Below are 13891 nucleotides of genomic sequence, written 5' to 3'. Positions count from 1 at the left end.
AAGCAGGTTAAAGCCCAAAGTTGAAAATTTCAATCCAGCTACTGAAAAATGTAGCAAGAGTTTCTTCATTTATTAATAAGAGATGGAGTAGATGAGCTAGATGATTTTTAAGATAACTTACAGCTTTGTGACCATATGATTTAGGATTAATTAAAAATGATATTACCTAACACCTGAAACCAACACAAGATTGTAAATAAACTATACTCCAATAAAATTTTTTTTTAAAATGGTATTAACCTAATTCAGTGGTTTCCAACCTCAGAGACTGCCAAAGAAGGGAAAGCCAAGGGTCAGGGGCCAAGGCTCCAGCCATACCACCCTACTCTTGCCAGACCAATCAGTATAACTTCCCCTTATTCTAGCTATGTTTATTAGGGAAAGCGGGAATCGTAATGCTTTAAAAAAAAAGTCTGAAAACTACCACCTAGATGAAATGAAAGTTGCATCAGCTATACAGCAATCATAATATACAGGTTTCTAAGTAGATATATTTAATGACAACTGGGCTCCATTTACAATAATTATAAAAAATGTCAAACACTGTTGTAATTGAGTGATTAAGTATAAACCATTATGCACAATTACAGCAATATTCAAAGAGAATATTGTCCTATGATATACTTTGCAGAAACTTCCCAGAAATTTAAAGACAGACCATGGAAAAGAGGAATTCTACTGAAATTCTATGGTTTAAGAACTAATCACTATCATTTTTAAGTGCTGGAAAATATATTTACCTGGGGTCCCTACTGCAGAGGTTGAGTTACCTTAAAGAAGCAAGGCAGTCAAAGCTGTGACACCACCCCCACCCCCAAATCCTGGTTCAACCAGAACAGCTCTGTTTCCATGTACACACTGAATTTTTGTTTGTTTGTTTTTGGCGGTGCCACTGCCTTGCAAGCCGCGTGATCTAAGTTCCCCAACCAGGGATGGAACCTGGGTCCCAGCAGTGAAAGCACCGAGTCCTAACCACCGGACTGCTAGGGAATTCCCACAGATTGAATATGTTAAAAACTTATGCTTGAAAAATGAATCCCCTAGGCTTCCCTGGTGGTGCAGTGGTTGAGGGTCCGCCTGCCAATGCAGGGGACACGGGTTTGTGCCCCGGTCCGGGAAGATCCCACGTGCCGCGGAGCGGCTGGGCCCGTGAGCCATGGCCGCTGAGCCTGCGCGTCCGGAGCCTGTGCTCCGCAACAGGAGAGGCCACAACAGTGAGAGGCCCGCGTACCGGAAAAAAAAAAAAAAAAAAAAGAATCCCCTAGGAGCAGGGAAAGGCTCCCAACCTGCGCTCAAGTTGGAGACAACGCAGGTGTAGAGTGTGGAGGAAGAGGCCCCACAGATGAACCAGTGTTAGAGCAGGCATCAAGTGTTAGAAGATTAGAAGACTGATGATTCAAGGCAGGACCTTGTGCTTGCAGCTGCTCCTGGCAATAGGTTTTCTAAAGCTAAAGCCAGTAATTCTCCTTGGAGACCCCAAAAACTATCTAAGGGGGAGAACCATGAAGAGTCAACTCTAAAGGACAAAAATCAAGTACAGCATAAAGTCTGACCTCCTAAACCAAATGACTTCAAATAAAAATGCTCGTTAAGGCAACAAAGCAAACTCATTTTGTACTAAAATATATTAAGACATTAGCAGTATAAAATGTTTCCTATTTGGTAAGGAGAAGGCAGTAAAGGAAGATGAGTGGAGCAGGAAGGCACTGGGTGACAGATACCTTGCTTCTGAACGAGAAACAGGAGGTCCCACAGTATCATTATTAATCATACAGCTAAGGCTACCTGCTCTATTCTATATGATAGAATACTTTAATCTTAAAAAAGCAAAGTCAAAAAAAATCTGTTTCATTATAATAGAGATTTTCTTGCAAAGAACTTTAACATAGTATGACTATTCAAAGATACGGACATGAAATAAAATATTATACTTTTGGGACTTTGAAATGCTATTTTAAAAAATATCCTGACTACTTATATAAAATAGCTGAACATGGCTTATGATATTAAAACCTAAAAAAACAAAATATTAAAATAAAGATAGGAAAAGAGATAAAGGATACTCAGAAGGAGACAACAGACAAATGTCCCAGGAATCTGGGATGAAAGAGTTATTATAACTGAGAACTTAATCTAATTCTTATCTTCTTAGTACCAAAAAGAACTATCTCAAGAGAGGAGAGTTAAATACTTGCTTTGTAATTCTCATGAAAGCTGCTGTTGCCATGTATTTAACGTATCTCATAAACGTGACACTACTATCAACACTACAGTAAAATATATCAGCTACTGTATACTAAGGTAAAGTATCTAAGATTCCACTTAGGCTGATTCAGATGGTCAGCATGCCACCGACTAAGGGCTTAACACCTGGACTTTTAAGAAAGAAAACTTAGCAAATTAATGAATTTGGCTTTAATTCATATTTCTACCACTGAATTAGTATGTTTGGCCTTGATCAACATCCTTTATTGGACACGAATGAATTAAAATTCATTTGGATTTCCACAGCAAGAACTCAAGCTCAGTTTTGTTCACATGCTATTATTTAACAGTAAAGCCCTAAGTTAACAATATGTTAAGTGTACACAAAATTTCATTCATTAACTTTCTAAATTCTCTTTCCTTCTTATAAATGGTCAGTAGCAGATAGAACCTTTAAATATAAATTAAGCTTACAGTAAGGTTAAAAAAAGTATTGAAGAGAATTAATCAGATAACTGAATCAAAAGGAGTGAAATCAAAAGGAAAGAATTTATCATTAGATACATTTTAAACATAACTCTCAATTACTTCAGATGTTCTGTGACACTACTTGTTAAAAAGAACATCTCCCAACAGATCATTTCAGCCCACGATACTGTATTACTAATAGTTCCTTCTTTGTTTTTGTGATTTTACATTTGAGACAAAACAAAACTAGAAGATCTTTCCTTTTCTCAATTATTAGGTCAAATCACAAAAATTTAGGTAACATACAATGCATGGTTTCTATGAGGTTGAACCATATGACTTTGCCAATATACAACTATTTTTATACACAAAACCAGCAATTTTATATGGTTCAACTTAATACGAAAATTGGATGAGACTAGTGGCTTTCCCCGTTTGAAACAATTTCAACCTGCAATGTCTTTATAGGAAACTTTTACTTATAAAACTTAGAGAAGTTATGTAACTATTCATAGTACAATAATTAATTAAAAAAAGAAACATTTCCATTACAACATATAAAATAAAGACCTTCTAAGGATAAGATGATTAAATGCCATTGTGCCTTCAGATTTAAACAATGACTAAGCATTTCAACATAAGCTGAGAAATTCCATACTCACATGTTTAAAGCAGGTAACTGGAGCTGCTATAAAGCTATTGCTACTGATGTAGTTACCCCAGCTGAAACCTTCCATGGAGACTGCTACTGAAATAAAATAAATTTAGATATATTACAGTTCTCAAATTTGTAAGAAGGCTATTATTTTAAAATGTGAAATGACATAAATTTATCACCTCTGAAGAAAGTTTCTTCTATAAAGACAGAACTTCTCTAAATAAACATGAACTTTAGCATATATCATATTTGCAAACAAATAGCAGTTTAACTCTTTTATATACAACATATGCTCCTTGGGAAGTGAGGCAAGAGCTCTCCAGTTATAAGAAACAAAGAACAGCAGAGAGCAGATACCTTCAGGCTAACAAATGCCGTTCTGGCTGCTCTTGTGTTTTATTCCCACGCAGCTGTTACCGTGCACGTCAATGAGATTTCTATCCAGTATCCACCACCTAATAGCACCATAACTTGTGAACACTATTCTATTCTAGAATAATTTACTGAAACCAAAACCACAACCAGGAAGCCCAGTGTCATAATGTGCAAATACAGTACACAAATAGCTTAGTTAACAGAATCCAAAATTAAAATGTTATTAATTAAAACTAGATGAATCAGTACCAAATATTTCACCTCCACTACATTCACCCATATTACCTGATTTAGTCTTTGCTTGATTTTGCAAGGTAGCTTGATACTGAGCATATGCAGCTAGTTTAGCAACTAAAGGTTGTTTCTGAAGAACTTTTGCTTTCTTTGTTGGAGGCTTACCCTAAAACAAGAAGAGTTAAGTAAATAGGATTCTTTCTCATCCTCCCACCCCCAAATCTGAAAACTAACTCGATTGCATACTACTCATTCTGCTTAAGTAAACATCGAGGGTTTAGAAAATTATTAAAGCAGAGGAAACATACAAGGGATTTTAACATGAGAAATGTTTTCTGGAGTTCTGCTACAATGTAGGTACGTCATATGGGTAGCAGAGCTGGCACAGACTAAAATAGCAATATGCAAATTAATATGTTAATAAAAAATTATATCCCATAAGATGTTAAAATATAGGCTGTGGTGGATAATTCATTCCTTCTTGTACTAGATAAAACCAGTGGTTATTCACTCATGCAGGTTGCCAAGCATTGCTATTCATATAAGAAAAGATAATTTAATGTTTAAAGAGCAAGTGACTGAGGTTTATACCTTTAGCGCTAACGCAAAAGATCAATGACAAAATGATCATGGGCCAAATTCAGTGTGACAAACTGCCATCCATTTGGGTACAGACCATTGCTCAGGATCTTTAGGTACTGTCTATCTGAAATATAGAAATACATCTAAGTGATGTATTTCCTTGATCTGGGGAATTTAAATAATCCTCTCAGTGCTATGTAATGATCACAATAAGGTAAAGAAGAATATGAAAAATGTGATCATTCAAATAAAATATATTACAAATATCAGTTACGTGATGCCTTTAAAAAGTAGTTTATATGCTACAATAGTAATAACTTAGTCAAATGGTCAAATCTCCAGTCATTTTGTAGGCACTGACGTGCATTTACATAAAGATGATTTGCCTTTTGTATTATGAATTTTTCCAAAAAGTTAGTTGGATTAACCAAATACACTTGGTCAAGGTATCAAATGGGTTACAATCAAAAATACAAACCAAAGATGATGGAAAAATAAAACCAAAGGGTAAATCATTCCCCCTCCCAACACTGAAAGTTTCTACTTTGATGTTAACTCCAAAGAAAATCAGGGGGGAAAATGGCTTCAATTCATATATATCTAAAGATGTTTATTACATCTATACTTATTTAGAAAAAAGACACAAACAAGTCATAGTTTATTTTGGATAGTATGCCTTCTCTATTTATAACAGCTACTCAATTTTATAGAATGAACATATTTCTTTAAAATGTGGGGTATAAAATGATAACTGGCCAATTGGGCAAAGGTGAAGTGCAACGAATCACAATCAAATGACAGATAAACAGTGAAAGCCATAGAAATAACAGATATAAAGAATAAGGTTTCTGTACCGTTACCTGAAGTCTGGCCAAAATGCTTGCCTTCTTGGAGTTTGACGAGTAACTTCTTGAACATGAAACACTGCAGAAACGCTTTGTTTTAGAGTAAAAAGCATCTCGCACACCAACCATCCCACACATTTCGCAGGTAGCTAATTAACAAAAACATTGGTATTATGATCATATAATAAAACCAATTTTCATCTAACAGTTTCATAATTTCTCCAATTATCTAAAGGTTTTAATTTAAAAAATTTCTTTAAAGCAGATAGAAAATTTCTTCTATCTGATACATAAATGATATAAAAACCTAATAAAAGGTAGGGGAAAGACTGGAATGATACCACAGCTACAGGCTCCAGAAGGTCTGACAATAGCTTAAGGTCTGAAAGGGCTTTAAAAAGGGTCAAAAGACTCACAAACAAATATAAGTTAGATTCAACTAACATTTCCTTAGTGCTCACCTTGTGCCAGACATTATAAACTCTGATGTTTGAAAGGATTATAAACAAAAGATAAAAAAAAGTGCAACACAACTGAAGATTAACACAAAGTGCAGCACAGGTCTTTAAAATACTGTAAAGACTGAAACATAAAAATGGCCAACTCAGAAAAATGCTAAGGGCAATATGAGGATTCTCTCAAGTTATATTCAGGAGACGAGAGAAACAGGATAGGTTCAAAGCTTGAAGTACGTGCACTATTATTAACTGATAATAGAGGGCAACAAAACTCTAACCACTAGTGGGTCTCTTTTGTAAACTAGCATAATGGACAATAATTTGAAAGGCAGAATTAGAAGAACAGGGTAGTAAGAAGTGAAGCTCAAAAAAGATACATAGGTTGTGGGATTGCTGAATTACATAACAGTTCTATTTTTAAATTTTTGAGGAATCACCATACTGTTTTCAATATGGCTATACCAATTTACATTACCACCAAGAGTTTATAAGACTTCCCTTTTTCCGCATCCTCCTCAACATTTGTTATCTCTTGTCTTTTTGATACTAGCCATCCTAACAGGTATGAGGTGATATCTCATTGTGGTTTTGATCTTCATTTCCCTGATGATTAGTGATGCTGAGCACATTTTCCTGTACTATTGGCCATTTGCACGCCTTTTTTGGAAAAATGTCTATTCAGGTCCTTTGTCCATTTTTAAATTGGATTATTTGCTTTTTTGGCTATTGAGTTGTATGTGTCCTTTATATATTTTGGATAATTAACCCCTTATCAAATATATGGTTTACAAATATTTTCTCCCACTCTGTAGGTTGCCTTTTCAATTTACTGTTTCCTTTGCTGAGCAGAACCTCTTTAGTTTAATGTAACCTCACTGCTTATTTTAGCTTTTGTTGCCTTGTGCTTTTGGTGTCTTATCCAAGAAATCACTGCTAAGACCAATGTCAAGGAGCTTCTTTCTTATGTTTTCTTCTAGGAGTTTTATAGTTTCAGGTCTTACATTTAAGTCTTTAATCCATTTTCAAGTTAATTTTTGTGAGTGGTATAAGATAGGGGTCCAGTTTTTCTTTTGCATGTGGATATCAAATTTCCCAACACCATTTACTGAAAAGACTATCCTTTTTCCATTGTGTGTTCTTGTTGCCCTTATCAAAAATTAGTTGACTGCAACTCAGTATCTCAGAGATATCTGCCCTCCCATGTTCATTGTAGCATTATTCACAATAGCCAAGTTATGGAAACACACTAAACGTCTTTTGATGGATGAGTGGATTAAAAAAAAAATGTGGTATATATCTATATATAGACAGATAGATATGGTATCCATATATATGGAATATTATTCATTAAATTGGAATATTATTCACTATAATTGAGTATTATTCAGCCATAAAAAGAAGGAAATATTGTCATTTCTGACAACATGGACAAAACTGGAGGGGATTATGCTAAGTGAAATAAGCCAGAAAGAGAAAGACAAATAGTGCATGGTATCACTTATATGTGGAAACTTAAAAAAAGAAAGCCCATTTCATAGAATGGTGGTTGCCAGGGGTACAAATTTTCAGTTATAAAAAGAATAAGTTGTGAGGATCTAATGTGCAGCATGGTGACTATAGTTAATAACACTACTGTATTGTATACTTGGAAGTTGCTGAGAGCGGATCTTGTGCTCACACCGCACGCACGCACGCACGCACGCACACACACACACACACTCAGTTAACTTTGTGAGGTGACAGATGTGTTAATTATCTTGATCTTGGTAATCATTCCACCGTATCCGTGTATATCAAATCACCACATTTATAGACATTTATACATTTAAACATATACAATTATATTTGTCAATTATTCCTCAGTAAAGTTGGGGGGAAAAAGATAACAGAGCAAACAACTATGTTGTTGAGTGGGTTGAGTGGGTTCAAATCTCCATCTAAACAGTTATAACTGGAGGAACTTACAGTTTAACCAGTAAGTTCTCATAACAAATTATGAGAAATCATGGAAAAATTGTAAGAAGCCAAGGATAAGAGATAAACAAAGGGTGTGTAAGGGAAAAAAAGCCTGAATGATCTTCTGTTGTAAAAATTCTAGAACAGATTATTTAAAAGGTTTGTGGATCATCTACATAAAAAAAAAAAAAAAAAGCGATCCCAAGGGGACAATATATCTTTTCCAAGAACTAAACATGTCAAACTAGAATTCTCATGACCAGGATGTAAGCTCCACCAGGGAGTTTATTCTATATTGTTTCTATTTGTATCTGTAAAACAGAGTCTGGCACATATAAAGCTCCCTTTTGTTATAAGATTACCAGACTGGTATATCATAACTAAACCACGACAAGATGTATATTAACAGGAGTAAACACATTTGATAAAATCTCTCAGGTAGCTTTGTCAGTAAGGACTGAGAAATTCAAGCTGAAGTAGAAAACACCTAGGTAGGTTTTAACTGGTTGGATGACTACACCTAGTGAGTCCTGATAAGTGAAGTTAAGTTCTTTGATATGATCTGCAGGACTCTGTACCAGGGCCTTCGATGCTCAACGTTTTAATCAAAAGACTAGAATATAGGGCTTCCCTGGTGGTGCAGAGGTTAAGAGTCCACCTGCCAATGCAGGGGACACGGGTTCGAGCCCTGGTCTGGGAAGATCCCACTTGCCGCAGAGCAACTAAGCCTGTGTGCCACAACTACTGAGCCTGTGCTCTAGAGCCCGTGAACCACAACTACTGAGCCCAAGTGCTACAACTACTGAAGCCCCCGCGCCTAGAGCCCGTGCTCCACAACAAGAGAAGCCACCCAATGAGAAGCCCGCGCACCACAATGAAGAGGAGCCCCCGCTCGCCCCAACTAGAGAAAAGCCCACACGCAGCAGCAAAGACCCAACACAGCCAAAAAAAAAAGTACCAATGTCATTAAAGGCCAAAGGAAACTAATTAAAAAAAAAAAAAAGACTAGAATATGACTTACAGGGCATTATCATCAAATCTGCAAATGACGATCAGATGACACTGCATTCAACATTAGATGAAAGAATTAGGAATAAAATATTTCTAAGACCAAAATTTAGTAAGAAAAAGGTTACATGGAGGGTTTTAAAGTCTTAACACCTTGGGTTTAAAAAATCAACTGCAAAAGCGCAAGACTGATTTAAATTGGTCTAGTTCATGTGGTTTCAGTTATTTGCAAATTCAGCATTAGTTTTAAAAAAGTTAAAGCAATTTTGGTGGCCTGAATGGAAACACAGTGTCGTAAAAAAAGGAGATAAAAGCTGAACTACCTTCTGTCCTAATCACACAGGGTGACCAACTATTTGCCTGAGGTCCTTTTCCAGGATGTGGGACATTTAATCCTAAAACCAGGACAGTCTCAGGTAAGACAAGTTGTCACCCTACTACCACATAATCTGAAGTATTCCCAGAAGAAAGTGAGCAGGATACTGATGAATTAAATCATTGATGCTGAGAAATGACTGAAGCAATTAGGTTTACTTAGTGTGTCCTAGAGACACCCTAGAAATAAGTGTTGTAATGTGATGGGAAGAGATGTCTTTGTTACAGGGATTAGAATCATTCTGTGTGCCTTTAAAAATCAAAATTAAGACCAAAAGACAAAGTTAGAGCAAGGATAATTTTGGTTCAATATAAAGGATATTCTGGTAATTAGAGATACCCTATAGCCAAAGTGTTAAAACAGAAAACTTATAAGGAATCGTTAAAGAGAAGGGAGACTTAACCTTGAAAGTCTCTTTCAACTCTTTAAGTCTATTATCTTACACACTTCCAATTACATAGGGATTTATTATTTAATTATGGAACTTAAGTCCCATTAAGTTTCTCAGCTGCCTTTTGTTTTCATTTTTTTCTACTTGTTTTCTACCAGCAGGTGGTAGGTATGCAAAATAAAGAGATCTAACACAAACCCAGTGATCTTATCTAGAACTATAAGTTTCAGACCATGTTTCTTCAAACTGTTCTTTAAAAATTCTAAGGGAAATGACAGGAGAAATGGAATCAAAACATACCCTCAAGTATAAAGGTGTGTAACAGGTAAAGGCTGTTCACCTGAGCTGAAGTATATATCTCCATACTCACCCATGCCAGATTTACCATCTGGGTATGTGTACACTTGGCCATTGTTTTTGATAATTGGCAGATTAGAAGGTAAAGGAGCAACTTCCTCTTCACTCTCCTCAGAGCTGGAGCTGCTACTCGTGTCCTCACTGCAGCTATCATAACCGTCAAACATCCCGAAAGAGTCTCTTCTTTTCCTTTCGGATCGTGAAGAATGTTCAGTCTTAAAAGTAGAAGAAATCAGTAACACATGACACAGCACTCATGTATACTACCTAAAAGACCTTAGTTCAAATTGTGATAAATGAGATTTGAAAAATGAAAATCTAGCCCTGAGAATTGATAATTTTATTTTATAATGAAAAGCTAAATGTTTGAGGAGGATGCAGTGGCCAGATCACCAGGGCCCTTGAAGGCTAGGTTAAAGTTTGATATATTTTCTTCCTGAGGGCAACATAAAGACACTATGAAATATTTATCACAATGCCTGGAATATACATTTAGTAAACACTGGCTAGAATTCCAAATCCTAATAAATTCACACACCCTAACTCCATACAGAGATGATCTTTTACATCCAGAGTTTTCATATAAGTTTGTCGTCCACTTTATAGTCAGCTTGGTTAGCAGCTATTTACTGATCCTGAAATGTCAACACAGAATATCTTATTCTGACTCAACTTGTTAGAGAATATAAACTTAAAATTTCAGGGACCCAATGATTACAAACATTTTGGTTTCAATAAGTATAGGCTGTTAACATTTAAAAAAACGTATTATGGTCAAATACATTTGGGAAATTTTCCTTACTTCAAAGCCCTCTTCGAACCCTTAAGATGCTTGTGAACATTACAATAATTTAAGAGGTATATACAGTATGCAGTGTTTTCCAAAGCATCTTTTTTTTTTTTTTTGGGTACGCGGGCCTCTCACTGTTGTGGCCTCTCCCGTTGCGGAGCACAGGCTCCGGACGCGCAGGCTCAGCGGCCATGGCTCATGGGCCCAGCCGCTCCGCGGCATGTGAGATCTTCCCAGACCAGGGCACGAACCCATGTCCCCTGCATCGGCAGGCGGACTCTCAACCACTGCGCCACCAGGGAAGCCCCCAAAGCATCTTTAAGAACTAATGTTCTAGAGAAATGTTCTCTATATCAGACCAAAGCCCCTGAGGGGGCTGCAACTTCAATATAAGTTGTAAAATGGGTGGGAAAAAAACTGACTACATGTAGGGAGTTCCCTGGTGGCCTAAGTGTTAGGATTCCAGGCTTTCACTGTGGTGGCCCGGGTTCAATTCCTGGTCAGGCAATTGAGATTCCACAAGCTGCACAGCTCGGGGACCTACAAAGGAGCCTTTTTGTCCATGCTCTGGGTGGAGAGGCTTCTCCGGGATTTTGCAACCAAAGACCTGAGGTTATAACTTATCCTACCCTAGATGGTCAGAAAATTCCCATGTCAAGAAATTAAAGTGGTTCTAGGATACCAGTGCCCCTTGACACCCAGAAAAAGCAATCCTAAATCATTTCACAAATAATCACCTACAATTCCGGCCTTTCAGCATTTCCACAGATTTTTATCAAATATCAGTACACAATCAAATATCAAACACACAATAAGTGGTCCACCGCAAGCGTCAGCAGAAATAGATTAGATATCCCAAATAGTTAGGCACTGGAATTGCCAGAGACAGAATATAAAATAACCATACAAGAACTCAGAAGAAATAAAAAATGTTATTGAAAAATGAACAGAGAATACAATCAGAAAGAACCAAATGTTATTTCTGTAAATGAAAAATACAATTGCTGTAATTTTTTAAAAAAACACAAAAAAACCCTAAATGGATTAGACATGCCTAAAAAATAATTGGGGAAATGGGAGATAAACATTAAGAAAGAACCCAAAACAGCAAAGAAGAACAGAAACATAGAAACTAAGAGGTTAAAAGAGCACTGAATGTAAAGATCTAATAATAAATGTCAATAAGAGTTCTCAAAGGAGATGGACTTCCCTGGTGGCACAGTGGTTAAGAATCCACCTGCCAATGCAGGGGACATGGGTTCGAGCCCTGATCTGGGAAGATCCCACATGCTGCGGAGCAACTAAGCCTGTGTGCCACAACTACTGAGCCTGCGCTCTAGAGCCCGCGAACCACAACTACTGAGCCCGAGTGCCACAACTACTGAAGTCCTCGTGCCTAGAGCCTGTGCTCCACAACAAGAGAAGCCACTGCAACGAGAAGCTCGCACATGGTAACGAAGAGTAGCCCTTGCTCGCTGCAACTGGAGAAAACCCGCATGCAGCAACGAAGCCCCAACACAGCCAAAAATAAATAATAAATAAATAAATTTATATATATAAAAAAAAACTCTAAAAGGAGAGACTATGGAGAATGGAAAAAGGTAAAGCTGAATGAGATACTGGCTGAAAATTTTGAAGAAATAACAAAAACATGAATTCACAGATAGAACTACAATATATGTTAAGCACTACAATATATGTTAAGCACAACAAAAAGATATCCACATCTAAACAGATCACAGTAAAAGTGCAGGAGACCAGAGAGATTTTAAAAGTAACCAATCATAACAGTGAATCTCACTAGTCAACAAGCCCAATTTAGGCACATTTAGTCCCATCAGCTGCTTAGTAACTAACCATTAAATATGAATAAACAGGCAAGCATTACCAGTCATTTGTGAAAGGCCTCTTAAAAATGTGGAAGGCCAGGAACTTCCCTGGTGGTCCAGTGGTTAAGACTCCTCGCTCCCAAGGCAGGGTGCCTGGGTTCGAGCCCTGGTCGATCCCTGGTCGGGGAACTAAGATCCCACATACTGCAACTAAGCACTTGCGCTGCAACTATTGAGCCTGCGCACCTCAATGAAGAGCCCATGTGCCGCAATGAAGACCCAGTACAGCCAAATTAATTAATTAATTAATTAATTTTAAAATTAAAAAAATTAATTAAAAAAATGTGAAAGACCAAAACAAATCTTCAGAAAAAAGAATCTACAGGAAATAGAAGTAATACAGGGAGCAAAAGAAAACTTAAAAAAAAAAATTCTTCAGAGAAATATAATAATAGGATGCTATCAGTGAATAAGATGGATCTTGGAATTTAAAAAACAGAAGAGGCAAAATAATAAATTAATACATGGATAGTAAAATCAAGGAAATCTTTCAAAAAGCATGTGTGTATGTGTATACATGAGACAGATAGATAGTAAAAGAGAAAAGATAAAAGTTAAATACAGAAGATACAAAATCCAAAGAATAGAGATACTGAAGAAAGAAAACAGATAGGAACAAAGAAAAAAATACAACAACAACAAGAATTCCAGGATCAAAAGACAGAGTTCCTATACTGAAGGGACCACGCAAGCCCAGCTTAATGACTTAAAAAAAAAACCAAACTATACCAAGGTACATCCTTATAAAAATTACAGAACTTTGCCATACTAAAAGCTTCAAGAAAAACACTATATCACACAAAAAGAGAAGGGAATTAGGATATCAGTGGGTTTCTCAATGACAAGATTAACAAAAGTAATGCCTTCAAACTTCTAAAGGAAAAAAATTCTTATCAGAAAAGCTATACTCAAAGCTCCAAGTGAAAATCAACTAACTGAAAAACAAACAAAAAGAAGAAAAAAAGAAAGTAATAGCTGGTTAAGGAAAAAAATTCTTATCATAAAATCTATACTCAAAGCTCCAAGTGAAAATCAACTAACTGAAAAACAAACAAACCAAAAAAAAAAACGAAAGCAATAGCCAGTTCTTTGAGAAGATCAATAAGACTGATTAGAGATAAGCAAAAAAGAGAAAAGACAAAATTTCCAGTATCATGGGTGAGAGGCAGCATCACTACAGATTCTGGAGATATTAAGAGGAGAGTAAGAATATTACCAACAACTTTACGCTAATAAATTTGACAACTTAGAGGAAATGGACAAATTCTTTGAAAGACATAAAACCAAATCTCACATATA

The 13891-nt window shown here is 36.3% G+C and overlaps 1 protein-coding gene across 7 annotated transcripts in view; it reads right to left on the bottom strand.

Moving 5' to 3' along the window:
• Positions 1-13891, bottom strand: part of MBTD1 (mbt domain containing 1) — a 68353-nt gene that overhangs the window by 31022 nt on the left and 23440 nt on the right. For 3 of the 7 annotated variants that reach the window (XM_060134685.1, XM_060134681.1, XM_060134687.1), the window contains exons 2-5: positions 9927-10128; positions 5377-5516; positions 3992-4106; positions 3336-3421 (exon numbers count right to left, since the gene is read on the bottom strand). In XM_060134685.1, coding sequence (XP_059990668.1) covers positions 3336-3421; positions 3992-4106; positions 5377-5516; positions 9927-10080 — 495 coding nt within the window. In that variant the 5' untranslated portion in view covers positions 10081-10128. The remainder of the gene's footprint in view (positions 1-3335; positions 3422-3991; positions 4107-5376; positions 5517-9926; positions 10129-13891) is intronic. The other 4 variants (XM_060134686.1, XM_060134684.1, XM_060134682.1 and 1 more) reach the window with 3 other exon arrangements.

This window comes from Lagenorhynchus albirostris, chromosome 20 (assembly GCF_949774975.1).
Source record: "Lagenorhynchus albirostris chromosome 20, mLagAlb1.1, whole genome shotgun sequence".
Classification (NCBI taxonomy): Eukaryota; Metazoa; Chordata; class Mammalia; order Artiodactyla; family Delphinidae; genus Lagenorhynchus; species Lagenorhynchus albirostris.
The sequence above is the reverse complement of the archived record's forward strand: the minus strand, read 5'-3'. Positions and strand labels throughout refer to the sequence as shown.